This window comes from Leopardus geoffroyi, chromosome E2, assembly GCF_018350155.1.
Source record: "Leopardus geoffroyi isolate Oge1 chromosome E2, O.geoffroyi_Oge1_pat1.0, whole genome shotgun sequence".
Classification (NCBI taxonomy): Eukaryota; Metazoa; Chordata; class Mammalia; order Carnivora; family Felidae; genus Leopardus; species Leopardus geoffroyi.
The window spans coordinates 57,218,920-57,241,274 of NC_059335.1; the positions used below are offsets into that span (position 1 = coordinate 57,218,920).

The 22,355-nt window shown below is 57.3% G+C and overlaps 1 protein-coding gene and 1 long non-coding RNA gene across 2 annotated transcripts in view; one reads left to right on the forward strand and one right to left on the reverse strand.

The window, feature by feature from the left end:
- NECAB2 (N-terminal EF-hand calcium binding protein 2) overlaps window positions 1-16,963 on the forward strand; it is a 28,728-nt gene extending 11,765 nt beyond the window's left edge. Inside the window, exons 6-13 of the mRNA XM_045441286.1 lie at window positions 8,256-8,392; window positions 10,450-10,568; window positions 10,747-10,826; window positions 13,454-13,507; window positions 14,057-14,169; window positions 15,574-15,651; window positions 16,105-16,196; window positions 16,515-16,963. Of these exons, the coding sequence (XP_045297242.1) occupies window positions 8,256-8,392; window positions 10,450-10,568; window positions 10,747-10,826; window positions 13,454-13,507; window positions 14,057-14,169; window positions 15,574-15,651; window positions 16,105-16,196; window positions 16,515-16,543 (702 nt within the window). The 3' untranslated portion in view covers window positions 16,544-16,963. The remainder of the gene's footprint in view (window positions 1-8,255; window positions 8,393-10,449; window positions 10,569-10,746; window positions 10,827-13,453; window positions 13,508-14,056; window positions 14,170-15,573; window positions 15,652-16,104; window positions 16,197-16,514) is intronic.
- Window positions 15,340-22,252, reverse strand: LOC123578352. Its single transcript, XR_006702331.1, has 6 exons — window positions 21,564-22,252; window positions 20,817-21,480; window positions 20,144-20,250; window positions 19,396-19,500; window positions 16,103-16,225; window positions 15,340-15,624 (listed from the first exon to the last, which is right to left on the reverse strand). It is a non-coding gene; the product is annotated as an uncharacterized LOC123578352 (long non-coding RNA).
- Between the last annotated feature and the right edge of the window lie 103 nt (window positions 22,253-22,355).

Here is a 22,355-nt window from a genome sequence, read left to right on the forward strand (position 1 = left end):
TTCATCACCGACCTGGGTTGGCCCGTTTGCTTTTGTTGCTGTGCAGTCCTGGCGTGAGCTGCAAACCAGTGCGCTGACTCATTTCTGCTGTGCGGTCCCCCGATCTCTCTGTGTCCCCCCCCTCCCCACCCCCGTTCTGAAGTCCTTTCCCGGTGCTACATCAGCTATCTTTGTTTTGCCCCTGATTTTTGAGCGCGTGTCTCCAGTATTTCTCCCCCAATTACAATATTAATACCAGCTCCTTTTTTAGAATCCTTCTCAGCCTGTTTGGAAAAAAGCAAAAAATTATCTCTGCCTTCCCTTCGTTAAATCTTGTCTTAGGAGGTGGTAGTGAAGTTTTTAAATTGCCTTTGTGATTACGTGATTTTTCTGAAGCGATTGATGGGGCAGATTCTAATTTTAGAGTCTTTTCTGTGGGACAATCCTTCACTTCCTGTGATCAACCTGTGATAGAACTACAGTGTCGCCGTGTTCGTCCACACCGCTCTGCAGCCCTCCCGCTAGCCAAGCGATTTCTCTCTCTCTCTCTCTCTCTCTCTCGGAAATTGAGGCCTTTTGAATATTTGCTGTGTGTCAATCCGCTTCTCTATCGCAGTCATTTTTCCGTTCGGAGACAGAAAGAATTTATCCACGAGGCTGGGGTCGAGGTATAAACGGGGGGAGAAGAGTCCCTTAGTAGTTTTTTCCAAGGTCAACCCTAGCTTCAGTGAAATGTCACTTTCTGTGCCCGTGTTAGCTAGTTTTCCCGAAACCTATCACGGCCGTGTTCGGTTTTGTGATCGGTTATGCGTCGTATGTTGTCGATGATTTTTTTCAAAAACCTGAAACCTTATTTGACACAGAACAGGCACTGCATGTTCAATAAAGTTCATTTACTTTGAGGGAGAGGGACAGAGTGCAAGCGGGGGAGGGGCAGAGAGAGAGGGAGACACAGCATCTGAAGCAGGATCCAGGCTCCGAGCAAGCGTTCAGCACAGAGCCCGACGCGGGGCTCGAACTCATGAACCGTGAGATCATGACCTGAGCCGAAATCCAGAGTTGGACACTCAACCAGCTGAGCCACCCAGGTGTCCCAAGTTGTTTTTTTAATGATCTCTCGGACGCTTGAGAAAATGACCTGGATCTTTTCAGAGCATGAAATGGGAAAATAACTTGGCTTTTCTTTGTTATGACGTATACGCTCCTGAAAGATACACTATAAAAAGGTGAAATGCTGTCTCTCGTACAAGTAGAGATATTTCATTTTTTCAGCACCGACATTTTAATTTGTATTACGGATGTTAATGACAACACCAGCCACTGTAAATTTTTGTTTCAAAATTGAGAAAAGTCAGTTGAGACTTTTTTTTTCCCTGCAGGTGGGAATTTTCTTCAATAATTTTTTAATCCCAGAAATAGAGTTCCTATCACTTACTTATATCTGTTTGGATTGGGGGCACGATTTTCACACAAAATCCTTATATCATTTGCCATATTGCCACTATTTATTTAAAAAGGTATTCATGATGGGGCCGCTTGAGTAGCTCAATCAGTTAAGGGTCAGAGTTTGGCTCAGGTCATGATCTCGCAGTTCGTGAGTGTGAGCCCCGCATCAGGCTCTGTGCTGATGGCTCAGAACCTGGAGCCTGCTTCAGATTCTGTCTCTCCCTTTCTGTCTGCCCCTCCCCTGTTCACACTCTCTCTCTGAAAAACAAACGTTAAAAAATATATATTTTTAAGGTACTCATGATCTAATTTATGATCTTCTTATGACTGAATAACGAAAGGAAAGAATTACGTTGTCTTAGTTTTCTATTCTCGATATACAGAACTTGAATATTCCAATTTTTTAAGTTTTAATATTTAAAAAAATTTTAATATTTAATTTTGAGAGAGAGCAGGCACACAAGGAGTGGGGAAGGGGCAGCGCAAGAGAGGGAGACAGAGGAGCCAAAGCAGGCTCCATGCTGTCAGCACAGAGCCCCACACGGGGCTCAAGCCCACAGGCCATGACATCATGACCTGAGCCGAAGTCCAGCGCTTAACCGACTGAGCCACCTGGGTGTCCCAATTTTTTTTTAGCTTTAAGTAGACTCCACGCCCAGTGTGGGACTTGAACTCATGACCATGAGATCATGAGTCACATGATGTACCAGTTGAGCCAGCCACGAGCTCCCCCCCATTTTTTTTTAAGGCAACATGAATATTTTTAAAAACTCCTTAATTAATGTCAGAACCAGTAGGATGTTACAGCTAGCTCAAAGGAAAATTCCAAGGCCACGCGCCATGGGTAGAGGCAACTAGGAGCTCTGAGCGAATCTGTGAATCGCTGCAGAACCGGGCACTGTCCACAGTGACGGCGACAGTCAGTTGCATTCCGCCAGACAAAATTCCTGTGTGTCGCTGTGGATGAGAATTATTTTTCAGCATCATCTCTCTTGTACATTCTGCGGAGTTTTAAAAGGAGCCCTCAAACAAGGGAAGATTTAGTTAACCCACAGCGCCTATTGACAGGAAACCCAGTAATCTTTCTTGTCCGTTTTAAAGACTTTCACACTAGGGCGGCTGGATGGCTCAGTCAGGTGAGCCTCCAACTTCAGCTCAGATCTCGATCTTACGGTTTGTGGGTTCGAGCCCCACGTCGGCCTCTGAGCTGTCGGTGTAGAGCCTGAGCCTGCTTGGGATTCCTGCCCTCTCCGCTCTGTCCCTTCCCCACTCGTCCTCGCTCTCTCTCTCTCTCTGGTAATTAAACTTATGGGGCACCTGGGTGGTTCAGCAGCTAAGCATCCAAATTGGCCTGGGTCATTATCTTGCCATTCCCAAGTTCAAGCCCCGCATAGGGCTCTGTGCTGACCCCTCGGAGCCTGGAGCCTGTTTCAGATTCTCTGTCTTCCTCTCTTTCTCTCTGCCCCTCCCCTGCTCACGCCCTGTCACTCTCAAAAATAAACATTAAAAAATAAATTTTTTTAAATAAACTTAAAAATAAAGACTTTCATATTTGCCTTGTGTCTCTCTCCCTCTCTCTCTCTCTCTGCCCCTCCCTGCTCACTCTCTCTCTCAAAAATAAACATGAAAAAATTTGTTTAAATTAAAAAAAAAGACTTTTCACATTTACCTAACGATGCCTTTTTTTTAATGTTTTACTTATTTTTGAGAGAGAGCATGTGAGCAGGGGAGGGGCAGAGAGAGAGAGAGAGAGAGAGAGAGAATCCCAAGCAGGCTCTGCACTCCAGAGAGCCTTATGTGGGGCTCAAATTCACAGACCAAGAGATCACGACCTGAGTCAAAGTCGGATGCTCAAACAACTGAGCCGCCCAGGTGCCCCTAACAATGATGTTTGCATCCTTATTTATCGTCCAATTTATCTCCCCTATGGGACAATGATGAGCTAATTTGTCACACCAAATTATTTACTCTGTTTTTAATGGTTTTCCTTACTAGATTTTTAGCCATGTTGTTTGATGCATATAGACCTTTTTTTTTTTTTTATCATATAAATGGTACATAGTCAACTTGTAAAATTTAGAAAATAAAGAAGAGTATAAGGAAAAAGTTCAAACCATTTGTAACTCCCACCGTTCCTTACCACTGTTAGTTAACATGTTATTACCTCGGAACCTTTTTTCCCATGTGTATTTCTTTAATATATTTAATATTGTCTTGTGTACAAGACTTATTTTTTGTACTTTTAACACCTAATATCTTAGCATTTTTCCTATGTGATTAAAACTGTCCAGAAGCATCTTTTTTTTAAATATTCTTACTTAAATTTACTTTTCCTCTGTTTTGGGGCGTATTAGATGATTACCAGGTTCTTGCTAATATGAATATATACTGTAACCTCGGGACATGAGCCTTTGTGCTCATTTTGCATGATTTCTTAGGGATAGATTATCGTAAATGGAATGACTGAGTCAATGAATAGGAGCCGTGCAATGTGGGGAAATAGGTTCTATTTACATAAATGGGTTGGAAACAAGCTTAGAGCGGAAAGCTGCCACCACCGGGCGAAAGCACCGGAGGTTAGCTAGCGCGATATTGTACTGGGATCACGAGTAACTTGTTCCATCACCTGCAGGAAATTACTTTCCATCTGACGCCAATGTACCTTGATCACAAACACCGCTTGTCCCCACCACCCCCCCCCAGACCCTTTGCTTCTTTTTTTTTTTTTTTTTAATTTTTTTTTCAACGTTTATTTATTTTTGGGACAGAGAGAGACAGAGCATGAACGGGGGAGGGGCAGAGAGAGAGGGAGACACAGAATCGGAAACAGGCTCCAGGCTCTGAGCCATCAGCCCAGAGCCCGACGCGGGGCTCGAACTCACGGACCGCGAGATCGTGACCTGGCTGAAGTCGGACGCTTAACCGACTGCGCCACCCAGGCGCCCCACCCCTTTGCTTCTTAATCACACAAGTTAATGATTACTGTCCGGTTGTTTTCTCCATGGTCACCACGTGTGTAAGATCTTGAGCACTCAAATACGGAGACGAAATTCCTGTTCGGGGCTCTTGTCTCCTCCCAGACTTTAGCCTCTCTCGTATTCATTTCTGCGTCCGCTCTCTTGCTGGACAAGAAAGAACTCCAGACCCCTCGTCTGCAACAGTGCAAGGCTCTGGAGAGAAAGCACAATTGCTTTATAAAGTGGCTGTGTCCGGGGCGCCTGGGTGGCTCAGTCGGTTAAACGTCCGACTTCGGCTCAGGTCGTGATCTCACGGCTCGTGAGTTCGAGCCCCGCGTCGGGCTCTGTGCTGAGAGCTCGGAGCCTGGAGCCTGCTTCGGATTCTGTGTCTCCCTCTCTCTCTGCCCCTTCCCCCACTTATGCACGCTCTCTCTCTCTCTCTCAAAAATAAACGTTGAAAAAAATTTTTTTTAAAAAGTGGCTGTGTCCATGTGAATCCCCACTGCCATGTTTACAGGAGTATCCTCTCCGATTGCATGATGGTGCGGTGACATCCTGCCCTTGCTGTGCAGAATGCCTTTTGCCGTCGTTTCGTGACCCTTGTCACCTTGTGCGATACCTTGTTCTCTAAATCCTATCTTCTCGTGCAACTTCTTCATTTGACCAAATCGGGTGACAGGATTTTTGCCCAGACTTTTCTTTGGAAATCTCTTGGTGCTGTTTTGGTTTCGATGGGCCTCCGTTTGGGTCTCATTTCATCAAATCTGGGACTGTATCTTTACGTGAGGGAATTTAGGCCGCGTTTCGTTATTGTTGTAATCGGTCTGTTCCAACTGCTCTCGTAATCTCTCACGATTCCCGTTTTGTGTGCTTCCCTTGTCCATTTGACCTGTGACCTTTGATGGTCAGCTTTGTTTAGAGCATCGATTGTGGTCTCAGGAGTAGACTCTGTAGTTTCATTTCGTGGACAATCTCTAAAACAGGCGCTGTGATGTTTTTGCTAGAGAGAGCGCAAGCAGGGGAGGGGCGGAGAGAGAGGGACAGAGGATCCAAAGCAGGCTCTGCTCTGACAGCACAGAGCCTGACGTGGGGCTTGAACTCACAAACTGCGAAATCGTGACCTGAGCCAAAGTCGGACACTTAACTGAGGCCCCCAGGCACGCCTTTTATTTCTTTGGTGTTTATTTTTGCGCACGCGCGCGAGAGAGCGAGCGAGCACGCACAAGCCGGGGAGGGACAAAGAAAGGGGGACAGAGGATCCGAAGCAGGTTCCACGCTGACAGCAGAGAGCCTGACGCGGGGCTCGAACTCATGAATTGTGAGATCACGACCTGAGCCAAAGCCGGATGACCCTCAGCCAACTGAGCCACCCAGGCACCCCTGGCACCGTGAACGTTCCTCATTGTGTTTTTATCCCTAGCTAATCGGAAACATCGACTCCCTTTTGAGGAGTTCAATGCGTCTTTGAGATTTTCAGATATTTTTTTTTCCATACTTCTCCAGTCTTTGTTGACATAATCCGGCGTGACTGCAATTAAACTATTGCTGATGAACGTTTTCGTCTCCTGACCCTGCAACCTTACATTTAATCGGCTCTATCACTGACCCTTCCTTCCATGACTTCCCTATTCAAGACTGTTTTCTTTGACTCAGCCCTAGATATGTGTGTGTTTGGGGGGGAGACTCCTAGGCATTTTTTGGCCGGAAAGGTGCTCATGTGGTAACACGTCAGAAATTTGCAGATTTCCGAATACCGCCCTATACCCCGAAGAGGAGTCATGTGTCTACAGGACACGCGATTCCCAGATCTGATCCTTTCCCTCTGGAATCGGTGGACTTGCTCTGTTGGCTGAGGGAGGCATTGATTATGGTGGAGGAGAAATCCGTAAAAGCTGCATTTTGAGTCCTTTAAAAATTTAAACGTTTTTTTTTATTTGGAGAGAGTGTGTGCGCGCACGCACGTGTATGCATGCACATGAATGGGGGAGGGGCAGAGAGACAGTGGGGGCGGGTGGAGAGAGAAGCCCAAGCAGGTTCTATCTACACTGAGTGCAGAGCCCCACACGGGGCCTGATATCACGACCCCGAGATCGTGACCTGAGCCGAAATCAAGAGTCGGATGCTCAACCAACCGAGCCAGCCAGGCGCCCCTGCATTTTTATTCCTTTGAAAGTCCCGTGTCTTTTTGGAATTCAGCTAACGGGTTACGCTCACGGATCGCTAGCTGCACCCTCAGTCACTTGATCCGAGTGCTTTTAACACACTTAACTTCAGCTCATTTTTCTGCTTGATGGCTCCTAGCAGGCTTTCTCTTTGCGTTTCAGTTTCTTACCACATTGCATCTTCTCGTTCGTTTTGGCCATTCATTTGTCCAGGGCCCGTTGATCACCGGATTGAGTGTGGTTTCAACTATTTGCTAGGGAGGATAATCAATAATCGAAACGCATTAGGCAAGCAGAACCTTACGTACTCTCTGGCACCGTTGCGTGGTCGGGACCCGTCTCCGGTGTTGGCGCAGGATGGCCACCTCCACGCCTCCCCCGTGTGTGCCTCTCCTCCCCGCGCTCCCCTCCCCTGCCTCTGTTTCCCTCTCTGTCTCCAGCCGTGTTTCCCTTGTGCCCTCGTTGCTAATTAATTCCCAGTCAGAGTGATGGATGGTTTAATTTGCTTTCCTTGAGAGCCCTGTTTTTCCTTGCCTTGCCAGGGACCGGGCGGAATTCCAAAGTGCCGGGCGGTTGGCTCGGGAGGGCAGGGTCTCGGCCGAGGAGGCGGGAGAGTCGCACAGGGTTTCAGGGACCAGCGTCCCCAACACAGTGCCATTTTGCTCCTTACCATCCTTGAGTGACCTGGCTCGGCCAGAATCTCAGTTGTGCCGTAAAGGCTTCTCAGCCGGATCCGGAAGCCTTGGGGAAGGTCTTTGCCGCAGACTCTTGACAAAAGGGGAGAGCCGCACCACCGCGAAGTCTGTGGAAACCCTCTTCCTTCTTTTTCCCTCGAGTTGAGTTCTTCTCCTCGTGGCCTCTGAATCTTCGTCTCTGGGTGCCCCCCAGGCTCCCTGCTGACCCGAGGGGAGGGGAGGACCCAGGAGGAGGCTTCTGAGACTGAGTCTCGGGCTTTTTCTTGGGAGGAGCCAGTTGGACCTCTCCAGCTGGTCGCTTTTGAGTCTTCCTTCATTTCTCTGCGTAGCATCCTGAAGGCCCACGAGGCCAAGGAAGCCTCCTGGGAGGAGGGAGGGGGTAGGGTCACCTACTCTTCTCCCTACATACTTCACCCCTGTCAACAAGAACACCACCACCAACGACCACCCTTAGCACCACCTCCCCCTCCCCATCATCATCTTCCCCATCTCTCCCAGTATCAGCATCGCTGCCGTCACCTTCCTCCTCCCCCTCCCCCTCCCCCTCCCCCTTCTCCTCCTCCTCCTCCCCCTCCTCCCCCTCCTCCTCCCCCTCCTCCTCCCCCTCCTCCCCCTCCTCCCCACCACGATCGTCAGTATTAACATCATCTTTATCCCAGCAGCTGCCGCTCGTTGAGTATTTGCTATGTTACAGGGCCTGTGCCAGGCATTGTATACGCCTTCTGTCCTCCAGTCCTCCATGGGACCTTGTAGGATAGGTACTAAAGTGACTCCAACCGTGGTCGTAGAGGGCAAGAACGAGTACATGGGGAAGCCAGGGCTCAAACCGCCATCTCTGAATCCATAGCCCCTTCCCTGATGCTCCAAGTTGGAGGCGCTGGGGTCCCCATTTCCTCCTGAGAGACAGAGACCCCAGCCCCAGGTGTCCCCCCCCCGCCCCGCTCTGTGCCAGACCCCACACCCAAGTTCCCTCCCTAACCTCTTTCCTACGTGTGCCCCTTTCTTTCCCTCCACAGGTGTACGAGGGCGGGAGCAACGTGGACCAGTTTGTGACCCGCTTTCTCCTGAAGGAGACGGCCAATCAGATCCAGTCGCTGCTGAGCTCCGTGGAGAGTGCGGTGGAGGCCATTGAAGAACAGACCAGCCAGATCCGGTGCGTCACTGGGACCTCGCAGGCTCACGTGGGCATGCGTCTCACACGCACACGCGGCCACCGGCTGCTTGCTGGGGCCGGTCGTGTGCCTGGGGACTGAGTGACCTTGGGCCGGGCGCCGCGCTTGTCTGTCAAGTGGGGACCGTCCCGTGCCCGTGTCTTCGGTGCCCGTGAGGACTGAACGAGACCGCGTGCGCGTAGAAGAATGCCAGGTGTGCGTGGGGTGCGTGCGTCCGGAGTGCCGGGGAGAAGGCCCTGAGGTCCCAACTCAGGCAGAGCGCCGTGTCGGGAAGGGAAAGCCTGGTGTCCAGAGAGGAGGAGTCCTTCCTGCCAGCCCGCAATGCCAGGCCCTGGGGTCACCAGCCCTCACGTTTGCCGTCCCAAGTTCAGACCAAGTCTCCTTCGCCCTTTCTCTCCAGAGCAGCCGATGCGTCTGGTGCAGAGGGGCCATAAAGAAATCCGGGTAGACAAGAAAAACCGCCGGATGTCTACACTGCTGGGCCTCGGATGGCTGTGCCCGGCCGTGCATTCACAGCCAGAGGCTCGGCCCGGCCAGGATATGGGTTGCTGTCCAGTGTGGGGGTGGGGGGTTGAGCATGTGAATGTTGGCCGGCGGGGGCTGGTCCCAACCGGATACGGTCGCAAAGGCTGCTCGGTGACACTGTTCCCAAAATTTGTTTCTTCTGAGCCCCTGTGGGCAGATCACCTGGGAAAGGTAAAATGCAGATCCCGGGCCCCGGGCTGCGCCTGCCAGATTGGAATTCCTGGGCGCTGAGCCCAGAACTCTGCGTCCGCGATTCTGAGCGTCCCCGGTGGTGACGGCCACAGCTCTGGAAGCTGACACTTCACTTTCCTTCATCTTTGGGGTCACTCTCTCGGTGAAAAATGTGGTGTTTTCTCCTGCTGTAGATTAGGCTGCCGCCCAATTGTAGCTGATTTCCTGCCCAGCGCCAGCTCCGTGGCGTGTTGGCGGTTACACCTGCCCGCCCCTGTGCTGGGACCTTCCTGTGGGACTGTGGTGGGGGGAGGGGTCAGTTCACAAAGGGGAGACACCTCCCGATACACGCTCCGACCTCAAACTGCCCCAAATCTCAGCTCTTTAGGCTCCGGGCTGCAAAGTCCCGTTAGGCCACCCCGTCCAGGCGCCAGCCACTGGTTCAAAGCCCCGCTGCCCCTAGGGGACTCCTGCCGCAGTTTGCCGCTGGTTTGTGGAGCCTCCAAGACTCCGTGGCCTCCCCCGTCCCTCGGAAGGCTGGGGTGGCCCCCCCGGCCAGGGGAGAGGCAGGCACCAAGGTGCAGAAGGGGGGCTGGGCACAGGGCGCGTTTGCTGTGCGTGTCTGGGTGTATCTGGATGTCTGCGGTGAGTTTTCCAGCATCTCTGGGCACGCGGGTGTCCGGGAATTCACCGAGCGTCGATTGAGCCCCTCCTGTCGTGCCAGGCACGTGCTGGGTGAGCCGCGTGTGCCTGGCAGGGCGTGCCAGGGCCGTGCATCTGTGTGCACCCCGGTGTGCCTGGGGGCAGCGGACAGGGGACGGGGGACGGGGCCTGGCCCCTCTCTCTAGGGCCCGGCTGAGGTCAGGATCATGGATGTTTCTGTCCTGTTCCATGGTCTCTCTGGACCGTGTCTTAGGGCTCCCTTTTGCAGAGAGGCGGGCTGTTTCGCGGGCACAGACCCGGGCTCCCTGCCGCACGGGGAGGGGGGAGGGGTGCTGCGAGTTAGGCAGTGGGGTGGGGGCCTGGCTCAAATTCACCCTGGCCCCGGAACTGATGCTCCCGGGGAGGGGGCTGGGCCGTGTGGTCCTAGAATGCATTGAAGTTCGATCCTGACTGCCCTGCCAGCTGCTGGGTGGTCTTGGTGAAGTCACCTGCCTTCGGGCTTCAACGCCTCAGCCGCGACACAGAGGCCATTACGCCTGCCTGGCAGGAATAGGGCCAGACCGGGTCAAGTGCACTGTGTTTGGGCTCACGGCCGCTGCCTAACGTTTGCCAAAGCTGCTGAGAGTGGACGGGGCCCTGCGGCCTCCCTCACAGCGTGTTTTCTCCGCTCACGCTGCAGACAGAACCACAGCAAACCCAGCCACGGCGCAGCGGAGACCTGGTGTGCCGGCCCCCCTCCCCCCCAGGCCCCCAACCACAAGCTGGGGGCCATGGAACAAGGGAAGAGTCTTCCGCCTGGTAAGAGAGTGTGGCGGCCTGGGGTGGGGGGCACGGGGTGGGTGGGGGGGCTGGCGGTCCTCGGGGAATTCTGACAGCGGCCCGGATGCAGCCTGGGCCTCCAAGCGGGACTGGGACAGCGAGGGGGAGGGGGCTGCCCTCCCCTCCCCCCATGAGCATCTCTGATCCTTTCTCCTAGTCACCGCGGACCCCAAGGAGGAGGGGCTCGAAGCCCAGATCAGCCGCTTGGCAGAGCTGATAGGGCGGCTGGAGAACAAGGTAAGCCTGCGGAGCCACGCCCCCCTCCGCTGTCCCCAGCAGGTGCAGGGTCGCCCGGAGTCCGAGCAGGAGCCTGGGAGCCTGGCCACCAGGACTAGGGGGAAGATGTCCCTCGTACCTGTCCAGGAGAGGTGCCCCGGGCAAGGGGCAGCCAGGAGGGGCATCTCAAGGAACACAGAGTCAGCAGGGGCGTGTGCGGGGAGGGGACAGGGTGCCCTGCGCCTCTGCTCTCAGGCCGGTCTGGGGGTGCCAGGAGGCAGCAGCGTGGTGGGTGAGGGACGGGGTGTCCCGGCGGCGTCCCAGGAGAGCTTAGAGTCCTCGGGAATGAGGAGGCTCTCAGATCTCTCAAACACGAGTCCTGTCTTCAGAGGGTGTTTCACGACTCGGCGGGTCCCCGCGGTGTGACCGCATTTGTCTCCGTGGGCCGCCGTGACCACGTAGCACAGGCGGGGCTCAAACCGGGGCCGTTTCTTCCGTCACGTTAGAGCCTAGAAGTCCGAGCTCAGGCTGGGGGTAGGGCTGCCTTCTCCTGGGCATGAGGACAGTCACTTCCTCCCTGTGTCCTCGCATCCTCCCTCAGTGCGCGGCTCTGTCCTCAACTTCAAGGACACCGTCAAGGTCACGTTGGATTAGGGCCCACCCCAGTGACCTCATCTTAATTACCTCTTCAAAGGCCTTATTTCCAGGCAGTCACATTCCTAGGTGCTGGGGGGAGGGGAGGGGGGGGATGGGCCTGGAACTTACGAAATGGGAGAGGATACAGTTCAGCCCAAACAATGACCATGTGTGGGAAGAAAGAGAACAGGTTGCCTAAAGGTTTACCAAAGGGCTCAGGTATCAGATTGCGCATATTTAAATCCTGGTTATACCACTTAGCAGCTTTGTGACCTTGGGCCAGTGACTTGCCCTCTCTGAGCCTCAGATTCGTCATGGGGTTGTTGTAAGGATTAAAGAAAATGTCTTTTTTTTTAAATATTTTATTTTTGAGAGAGAGAGAGAGAGAGAGAGAGGGGGTGGGGAGGGGCATAGAGGGAGACATAGCACCTGAAGCAGCCTCCAGGCTCTGCACTGTCAGCACCGAATGCAACCTGGGGCTCAAACCCCTGAACCGGGGGATCAGGACCTGACCCGAAGTCGGACGTTTAACCGACTGAGCCACCCAGGCGCCCCAAGATAATGAAGCCTTAATGGCTTAGCCCGGAGCCTGCTCCGTCGTGAGCATTACAGTGTTAGCAGTTGTTAGGCGTTGTCACCCATATTCTGACGCCAAACCTGTGCACACGCACGGGACCAGCACCCCTACATCAACCAAGCCGGCGGGCGGGCATCTCCGAACCGTACGGTTGAGCGAGTTTACATTTCTCCCGCTTTTCTGAATTTTTTTGACCTCTTTTGCGCAAGGGCAAAAAAGCAGTTTGACGGGCTTGGGGTTTCTCAGGGCTTCATGGGGGCGGGGTGGGGGGCTCCCCCCACGCAGAGGGGGGCTGAGGCCAGACTTGGAGACGGGGGTGGGGGGGGGGGGAGGTGGGCTGAGGCCGAGGTGGGATCCCCCCTCCCGTGAAGCCAGCAGCTGAGTGGGAGCGGTGGGAAAGGCTCCGCGGGACCCCGAGGCCGGGTTGTCATAACAACTCCCAGCGCCTCCAGAGGGAGGTTCTTTGAAGCTTATTTTTAGCCTCCGGTCGTCTTAACAACCAGCTGGCTGGAGACCGCGGAGCACCTGGGTGTCCTGGAGACGGGGCGGGGCCCCCTTGCTGGCCTCTGATTGGTCCGGGCCGCCCGCGGGGGCCAATCCGGGGCCGCAGGGGGCTCCGCCCTCTTCGTGCCAACCGGAGCCTGGCGCTGCCTGGGTGGGGCCGATGGGGTGCCGGGCGCTCGCCCGAGTTGCAGAAGAATCACGGTTTTGTGGGTCGGGGGGAGAAAGCCGTGGCTTCAAACCCCGGCTCCAAAGCTTTGGAGCCCGGGGCCGTGCGCTGCGAAACTGCCGAGTACCCATCGGGTGCTGTGTTCTGGACTCCGGCGAGTGTCGGTGACAGCGCGCCCCGGGTTCCTGCTTTCCTGGAGCTGACGGTGGGGCCGCGCCCACCTCCGGGAGTCGGGAAAGTTAGACAAGATGTATTCGTGACGCAGGTAGCTCGAGGCCTGCCGGAGGCCAGTGTTAGCACAACCACCCCCATTCAGACCATTGTCAGGTTCACGGGGCACCGGGGGTCTTGACGTGGGGTGATTGGCCAGCCGACGGGGGATCTCAGGGCTGCTGGCAGCGGCTTCCTGGGTTCAGAACTGTCCTGTCCCAACACTACCCCGCCCCTGGCCGAATGCCCTCTGCCTAGGTCTGGTTGGCTTCTGCGCTTCTCACATGCCAAGGCCGGAAGGGATCTGTGCCACTTCCTCCGGTCCGTCTCCCAGCCGGGCTTCCCGGCTTCCTTCAGAGCCAGCCCGGTGTCTGGAGGGTAGGCGGCCCAGCGGGGCCTGGCCCCGGGGACTCCAGAGCCCCTGGAACCTTGGGGTGGAGAGGCTGGAGCTCTCTGCTGGCTCTGGACTCTCCGGTTTCTTCGTGGTAGTGCTGGAGGCCTCCCTGGGGGAGGGGGCCTCTGTCTCCGACACGTCTTTGTGCTTTGTTGTTTCAGACCCTTTGGTTTGACCTTCAGCAGCGCCTCTCAGATGAAGAAGGCACCAACATGGTGAGGCCTGCTCCCTTCCTGCCCCTCTCCTGTGGCCCCATCCCTGCCGGAGCCAGGACTGAGTTCCAGGTCCTTGACACCCCCTGGTGTCACCCCCTGGGACCACCACGAGGGGAGATGCGGCGCTAGGCCCTGGCCGCCTCTCCAGCCAGGGGTGTTCTCTGATCAACAACAGTTTGGCCCCGGGGCGAAGTGATCGGGACGGTGACCCCACACACTGACCCGACCAGAAGCGAATCTTGCTGGGCCCTGAGTTTGTGGGGTCTCGGACCAGAGTGTCGTGCGGGCAGCTCCCGGTGGCCGCAGAGTCCCTCTGTGCACACCGTCGTGTGGTGTCCTGCTTGGGCGTGGCTGTCTGCTTTTAGCCATTCGGTCCTCGTTCTTTTTCGCCACTTGGCGTAAGAATGAGCCCTCGCTTGAGTGAGGAGGGGTTTTGGGTTCTCTTTTGGCCGAATTGTCCTGTCTTCTCTGAAGGAAGGTCTGGGGAGGCGGGGTCTCGGGCAGGGAGAGCGGGGGTGGCCGGGCGCTCACTCCCCTGTGTCCCCGCCGCACCTGCAGCTGGTCCGGCAGGAGATGGCCGTGTGCCCCGAGCAGCTGAGTGAGTTCGTGGACTCCCTGCGCCAGTACCTGCGGGGGACCGCGGGGGCCAGGACCTGCTTCCAGTGAGTGGCCTGCTTGACCTAGGTGGGGGGCCGTACGTGCATGAGGCGGGGCGAGGAGCAGCCGCAGAACCGGGGGGAGGGTGGTCTGCGGGGGGCATCGGCTGGAGCCGAGACCTCGGGACATAGCAAGCGCCTCGAGCGGCCCGGTTGTGACGACAGCAAAGGACTGGGGGCTGGTAGGGACCGTGTCGGAGATGCTCGAGCCGAAGGCAGAGCCGGTCAGGTCTCCTTTGTGTGAAGGAGGGGTGAGTGGGGACGGGTGCGGCCAGGAGAGGCCCCGCGGTCCGGGCGGGTCTTTGAGTGACCTGGGCTCTGGAGCTGGGCTGACGGGACCAGCTAGTGGCTGGGATGGGGGAGGGGTGGGGAGAGGCCATAAGGCCGAACCGACAGGATGGTGCTGAGGGCCAAGCGGGAAGGTCAGGAGGCGGCCAGCAGTGTTGGTGGGGGCGTCGTACAGGTCCTCCCGGGCCACGCTAGGACGGCAGGCGAGGTGCGGTCGTGCAGGTGGGCGATCACGAGCTCATGATGGGGGGAGAACGTGGGAGGAGGGGGGAGCAGGACGCCGAGGGGCTTCTCGCCTGGGGAATGACCGTCGTCCCTGCACCCCGCGCCTGCCCACCCACGGGTGGGCCCCAATGCATGCCGTGTGCTGTCGGCCAGGCAAATGCGGTCCCTGGGATTGCTTTCATCCCCCAGTAACCAAACGCAGATAGTCCCCATTGCCCCCGTGACCTGTGTCAAGCGGCGCAAAGGGCCCTGGGTTCTGACTGGCAGGTGACGTGCATCTGGTGGGGGGGGGGGGGGGGAGGGGGAGCCCCGGCTCCAGGCGTGGTCGGAGGCTGGAGCTAGTGAACTAATGATGCCATTAGCAGTCCTGCTTCCCGGCTCCTGTCCGGTGAAACATGGAATTAGCTGGAATTACCCGGCGATCGGCACCCTCGAGAGAGAGCTCTCCTCCTGGAGGCTCGGGCTGTGGTCTGAGTGGGGGGGGGCAGTCAGGCTAGCCGCCTTCTCATGGGGGAGTCCCTTCCCTCCTCTTCCAGGCCCTGGAGGCACACAGGTCATGGTCACGCAGGAAGGGACGGGTGCCTGGCCTCCCCCGCCCCATTGCTGGGTCAATTTCAAGTCACAGGAGAGTTTTAAGGATTAAATGAAACAATTACAGAGAAGGCAGGAGGAGGAAGATGTTTTTATTTTGAAAGGTGGGGTTTTTAAAGGGCGGTAAGGCCTTTTCAAGTGTCGTTTCGTTGCAATTCGTTCAGTGAGTATTTCCTGGCCACCTTCCGGGACCGGGCCTGGCCAGGGATCCTCACTGAACACACCGGAGGGCCAGTGCTGGGGGCCCTTACCACTCTGCCAGGCTCTTGGGGGGCAGCCCTCCACCTGGAGCCTCTCTCTCCCCAGCATCGCAGCAGTGAGGCTGGCCGATGGCCTCACCTTCGTGGTCTATGAGTTCTGGGAGACAGAGGAGGAGTGGAGGAGGTGAGTGGTCTGCCCCAGCCTCCTTGGGGGGGGGGAGGGAGGGCAGGGCACCAAGGGTCCCTGGCTCCTCGGGCCTCCAGCTGCAGAGTGATGGCCTCACGGGGCCCACAGGGGCCCTGAACGCCTCTATCTCCAGCTGGAGGGACCCCCTTCCCCCCAGCTGGGCTCTGAACCCGGGTTCCTGGCCCACCCTGGTGGCCGAGGCTGCTCGCGTTTGCTACCCGCTGCCCCCGTGGCTAAAACTCCAGAAAGGACCTGGCTGTTCTCCCCACCAACCGACCACTGGGTGTTCCGATACCCGAGTCGTCAGCCTCCCCTCCCCCCAGGGCTGAAAGCGCCGAGCCGGGCTGCCGGGGCAGGGGAAGCCCCCCGCCCCCCCCCCCCCATCTCTGGCAGGGCCCCCTCGCGAGCTCCCGGGCTGGAGGCTCAACCCCCCCATCCCCCGACTCACAGGCACCTGCAGAGCCCCGTGTGCAAGGCCTTCCGGCACGTCAAGGTGGACACGCTGAGTCAGCCTGAGGCCTTCTCCCAGATCTTGGTGCCAGGTACAAGGAAGCTGGGTGTGCAGGGGATCCTAGAGAGGAGGGAGACCCAGGGCCGGAGTGTCAGGCCAGCCCTTGAACACGAAGGGCAGGGCTACGATCTCAAGGAGTGGGAGAGTCGGCTACAGGGAGAGGGCAGAGTGTCAGGGGGGCTCTAGGTGCCCCCCCCCCGCACCCCTAACTCCCTTCCCCCAGACATCACTTCCCCCCCTTGGAATTGGCTCTTAGGGCCCCCAGCGAGCACCTCCCCACAGACCATGGTCCCCTTGGGGAAGGAGGCCACCTGCTCTGCCTGACGTGTCTTCCCCCCGCCCTTCCCAGCTGCCTGGTGCACCTTGGGCCGTGACTGACCACCTCCCGGAGGCCTTCGGATGAACCTGCCACCCTGACCCCTGTTTTCTAGAAACTTTGGTACACACACCGTCTTTTCACTGTACTGCCAGACAAGAATGTAGTTCCCTGCTGTGTGAAGTGAAGGAGAACCCCCTGCCGTCCCCCCAAACCCCCCCCCCACTTCCCCACCCCCATCGGCAGAGCAGCCGGACCCCTGCTGGAGCCAGAGGGCAGAGGAGAGAGGGAGGCCTCCTGGAACCCCCACCCCAGTGGCCGTGCATGACCCTCCCTTCCGCTGGCCACTGCCTTAGCGTCCTGGTAAGAGCCGAGACCTTGTAGTGCCCAACCTAGGCCTGTGCCCGGGCCGCACAGGACAGTAGAGCCCACGTAGCTCGTGCCGTGCCCGGCCGTCAGGCCCAATAAACTCTGGTCGGGAACAGCCGCGTGCTGTGTTTTCCTTCCACATGCTCTAGTGACGGCAGCTAGAGGAGTGAAGCTGTCACGGGGTCTGGGGCCCCTTTTTAGCCATGAAATCTTGACCACATCACACCCTGTCTCCTTACCTGTAAGACGGTACGCGTTTTGACAAGTCGGGGCCTGTTACCAAGTTCCCGGAGGCCCCAAGGATCACCCTCTGGCTCGGTAATGCATGAGGACTCCCAGAACCCAGCAACAAAAGGGTACAAACTAAAATCAGCCAAGGAAAGACGTGCCGGGGTCCACGAGGGGCCAGGCACAGAGCTTACAGCTGTCCCCTCCTGTCCCAGCACCGACGTGCATAGAGTGTTACCAGGCAAGGAGCCGACCCGAACCTCAGCGATCAGTTTCCACTGGAGGCCAGTCCTCCGGCCCCTCCGGCGGTCAAGCCGATGCCTCTGGGCTGTAGGCCCCCGCTCAACAAAGACGTTTGGGGTCGGGACGTTCCAAGGTCCCAGAGGTCACGTCCCAGGAGCCAAGGGCAAAGGCCAGACGGCTCCGGGCACAGTCTTGGCACACCTGTCAAAGAGCTAGTCAACCACACAGGAGACCGAGGCCCTAGACTTACCCCTCACGTCCAGTCCTGTTCCACCATCTCTAACGTCCCCTCTCCTGTCCCCTGTCTTGGTTAGCAGCAAAGGACGTGTCCTACACAAAAGGCGCAAAGGACGAGGAAAGCGAGAACCACGGATCCCCCTTCCAAGGCAGGAGGGAGGGCAGAGACAGAGGGAGGCCAGAAACCAGGGCAGGTGGGAACCCCGGGGCCAAGGATGTGCCTGGAACAGGCAGCCTGTGACAGGGGGAGGGATCAAAGCGGTCACTGCTGGGAAGGTCCTCTGCCCAGGCCATCCCGCCGGCTCGGGCTCCCGCCTGCCGCCTCCTGGCCGGGCTCGACGCTCGCCCTTTGTACAGAACCAACATGGCATGGGCTCGTCGGAAGCAGAAGCAGCAGACTTGAGTCCGAGCTGCAGGTGCTTGCAGCCAGCCTCTCAGAGCCCCTCGTTTCTCATCTGGAAAGGTGGGGGGAAGACCCTTCTTTGAAGACTGCCCGGCCCCCAAGAATGGTGCATCACTGGGTCCCGCCGGCAGCTTCGGGAAGCGCGCCCGAAGCAGGGGCTGCCCTGAGGAGCTCAGCTGTTTTAAAAATATTCTCAGAGGGGCGCCTAGCGGGGCTCAGGCGGTCAAGCGTCCGACTTCGGCTCAGGTCATGATCTCACAGTTTGGGGGATCGGGCCCCGCATCGGGCTCTGTGCCGTCCCCTCGGAGCCTGGAGCCTGCTTCCGATTCTGTGGCTCTCTCTCTCTGCCCCTCCCCCACTCGTGCTCACCCTGTCGAAAACATTTAAAAAAATATTCTCAGAGGGCTCAGGCTCTCTGGGGTGCAGCCGAGGATCCCCGGGAGCTGGGCGGGTTACACTGTGCTACCCATGACGCCCGCTGGCCCTAGCTCTTGGCTCATCTCTGCTGATGGCAGCCCACGAGCTCTCGGAGCCTCCCTGGCTGCTGAGGGGGTGGGAGCAGGCTCTGAGGAGAACAGATTTCCACCCTAAAAGGCATCAGAGCTCCCACAACTTACACGTCACCTCCAGGCACGCAGGCTGCCTGTGTCACCCTGGGAGCCGCAGGTTCCCGGGGGGGACACAGAGAGGCCAAGTAACTCACCAGAGGTCACACAGCAAGCAAATGCCGCCACCTGGATCCAGACCCAGCGCTGCCGGCCCCCATCCCGTGCCCGAACTCCGGTGCCACACGGCCCAGACAGCTGGGGAGGAACGGCTCCGGGTCGGCACCGGAAGACCTCAGTCAGGTTCCTCGCGTAACGACCGTTACCGTAGGGCCCGGCCGTTCCATTCCCAGGCACACGCTGTGCCCCAAAACACAGCAGAGATGCACTTAAGCAAATACTTGTGCCCGAATGTTCACAGCGGCTTGTTCACAGCGGCCCAGAAGGCGGAAACGACACCCTTTGATAACGGATCAAACAAAACGAGGTCCGGCCGCACAACGGAGTATTATCCAGCCACAAACAAAGACGGAAACACCGACCCGTGCCAAACACGACTGGCCCTTGCAAACGGGACGCCGCGCGAAGGAAGCAAGTCACAAAGTGACACAGCGCGTGATCCCACTCACATGACAAGATGCCTGCAACGGTTAAGTCAACAGAAATGGAAAGCCGATGAGCGGCTCTCAGGGGCTGGGGGAGAGGGAGGAGGGAGCGACTGCTGAGGGGGGTGGGCTTTCGTTTTGGGGAGACGAGGGTCATTTGGAACGAATGGTGGTTACACAACACCGATCGACCCTGAATCGCACCCGTGAAGATAGTTAATTCCGTCTTATCTAAATTTCACCGCAGTTAACCGCCCCCCTAAAAAAAACCCCAATCAACTCACCTGCCCAAATGGAGACCTTCACCACCTGCGTTCGATGGCCGACGACATTCTTGCTGTGCCCAGTTCAAATCCCGAACCTCCCACCAGAGGCGTGCGGGGGCGGTCCTGTGGGGAAGGGGGGCAGGTCCTCAGGGGTCCGGCAGCACCCGGGGCTGGTGTCCCTGCCCGACTGCCTGGGGGCACCCGACCCAGCGGCAAGGTGCTCCCCCCGCGCCCCTCAGGGCAGAGAGCCAATTGCTGTACCCCCGAAACAGCACTCGGTCTCGGCCGCTCGTATTGGACAAGAGGGTCTCCACGCTCACGCGTAGGTGTCACCACGGCCCGGGACCGGTGACAGGCCAGGCTCGGTGCCTTCAGCTCTTCAAGTCCATTGCCACTCACCCTCACGGCCATCCCGGGGCAGGGGGAGGGGCTGTCCTTGGCTTTGTTTTGGAGGAGAGCCAGAGGATGGAAACTGAGGCCCAGGAGGCGGAAGGAGGGAGTGGGTGCTGACCCACCGGAGGGAGGACGCCGAGGCTGAACAAGGCCCCAAGGCGGTTTTCCTGGGTTAGCAACCTGAGCACAAGGGCCGGCCAAGGTCGCACAGCTGGTAGGTGGCAGGCTGCAGACCCGGAGCCCACGCCCAAAGCCCTCCGTGACACCACGGTCCCCTGGGTCCGGGACACCCCTTCAGCCCTTCCTCCCCGCTGCGGTCAGAAACCTGAGGGAGTCCCTTAGTGTCAGAGGACAGCCCTAGGCTAGCTCGTACCTCCATCGGGGGGGACATCAGAGGGTGACAGCCCAGCCGGCATTTCTCTGACGGTGTCGTGTCCTTGCATGATGATGGCTGAGCTGACACTCCTATGAGGATCACATCTGTACCAGACACAGGTTGAGATGAAAATTATCGTCCCCAGGGGTGGTTTGCATCACCCCTTGAAGAGCCCCAGTCTCTTCTCTCTCGGCACTGTCAGTCCACTTCCTCCCTGTTACCCTTTCCTGCTTCTGGATGAGCCCGAGGATCCTATTTCCCTTTTCCCTTGGCTGCTAGGAAGCTCACTATTCGCCCAGTCTCAACCTAGGTTTTCTGGAAATAAAACTACCGTTGCCCAGGTCTCCCTACATGGCTGCTGTAGATACATTATCGCCTTCTCTTTTCACAGAGAGCCCACTTGGCATCATGCCAGATGCCCACATGCGGTTCATAAACTCCCCCAATCTTGACATAGCAAATGGCAGAGCCAGCGCTCAAAGCCAGTAGTCTGAGTCCAAAGCCAGTTCACACGATGCCCCCCTTTTATGGTCCTACCCTCACCCGACCACACTTGGTTCTTCTCAAAGACTCCGTGAATGGCCCCGCCACGGCCCCAGCCTTCCCGGCCACCGCCGCAGCACTTTGGGGAAGCATCTAGGGGACCACTGATCGATGACTCCATTCTCACCGCTGGCTGTGGGGCACTTCTGCCGCAGCACCTTGTCCTGGTTCCGTGGCCACCGGACCCACGGTGTGTGGCAGGGTGTGTAGCTGGTCGGAAGGCCCGTGTAGGAGACGCTGGTGCCCCAATTACTGGGTCAGAGTCTACACATGCAACCAGGGCAGAGGAGGCAGCGGATGCATCCTCGTCCTGGGGCCGGGTGGATGGGGTCACACCCCCTTGGCCACTCGGGAGTGTGCACTAGAAAGAAAGTGGACGGTGGCACGTGACCCCCCCCTCCCCCCCGTTGGTCCCGACCCCATCTCTGTAGCTCACAGGACAAGCAGCCTGGACTTTTCCAAGTCTCAGCTGCCTCCCCCTATAAAATGGATGAATTTGAAAACATTACGCGACCTCAAAGGAGCTAGACACGGAGGCCGCGTATCGAACGAGTCCATTGGTACAGAACGTCCAGAAGGAACAGATCTGCAGAGACAGCAGATTCGCGGTTCCCGGGGCTGGGGAGTGACTGCTAATGAGTGCGGGTTTCCCTGGGGTGACAAAAACGTCCAGCTGGTGACGGGTGGACAACGTTGTGCCTCGGCTAACACCCACTGAATCGTACACTTTGCAAGGGTGAACTTGACGGTAGGTGAGTTAGAGCTGAAAGCAAATCATGCAGGTAGACAGGCTGGAAAAAAACACAAAAAGGGTCCTGGCACCACTGGCCAGGGACACGCCACACGACACAGCAGAGCCCAGCCCACTGCCTACCCTGAGGGAGAGGTCCTCAAACGTCGGCCCCTCCTGGATCTGGCCACAGCCAACCGCCGGCTTCCGGCAGACGTCCCAAGGCAAAGGGAGAGCAGCCCGAATGCAGCGACCTCCAGGACACCCCAGGCCCCGTGGAGGGTCAGTGCTGGCAAGCACAGCGACCCAGGAGCAGCTGGGCCGCAAGCTGCCTCTCCCCCACCCCCGTTCCCCCGACCCTGAACCTGGGGCAGACCTCTGGGCCCCTCGCCCTCAGCCACAGGCGTGACACCTGGAATTGGGGGGGGGGGGGGCGGGAGGGAACCGCACACAGCTCACTGGGTTTCCAGGCTCTTCGGGTCCAGCCAGAGGGAAAGGGACAATCCCTGGGACCCTCCCATGGGAGTGCGGGCCAAAGCAGGGCTCCCTGGGCCTCAGCCCCTACTTCTGTTATGAACTGTGTCTCTTAGAAATATTAGGTTGAAGTCCCCACTCCTAGAACCTGTGACTGTGACCTTGTTTGGAAACAGGATCTTTGCAGACCCTAAGGAAGTAAATTCAGATGAGGTCACCCTGGACGAAGGTGGCTCTAATCCAATGACTGGGGTCTTATACGAGGAGGGAAATCTCGGGGCTCCTGGGTGGCTCTGTCGGTTAAGCGTCCAACTTCGGCTCAGGTCACGATCTCACGGTTCGCGAGTTCGAGCCCCGCGCCCAGCTCTCTCCTGTTAGGGCAGGGATCCTCTAGCCGCCTCCCCTCTGCCCTTCCCCCACTGGATCTCACGGTCTCTAACTTTAAAAAAAAAAAAAAAGAGA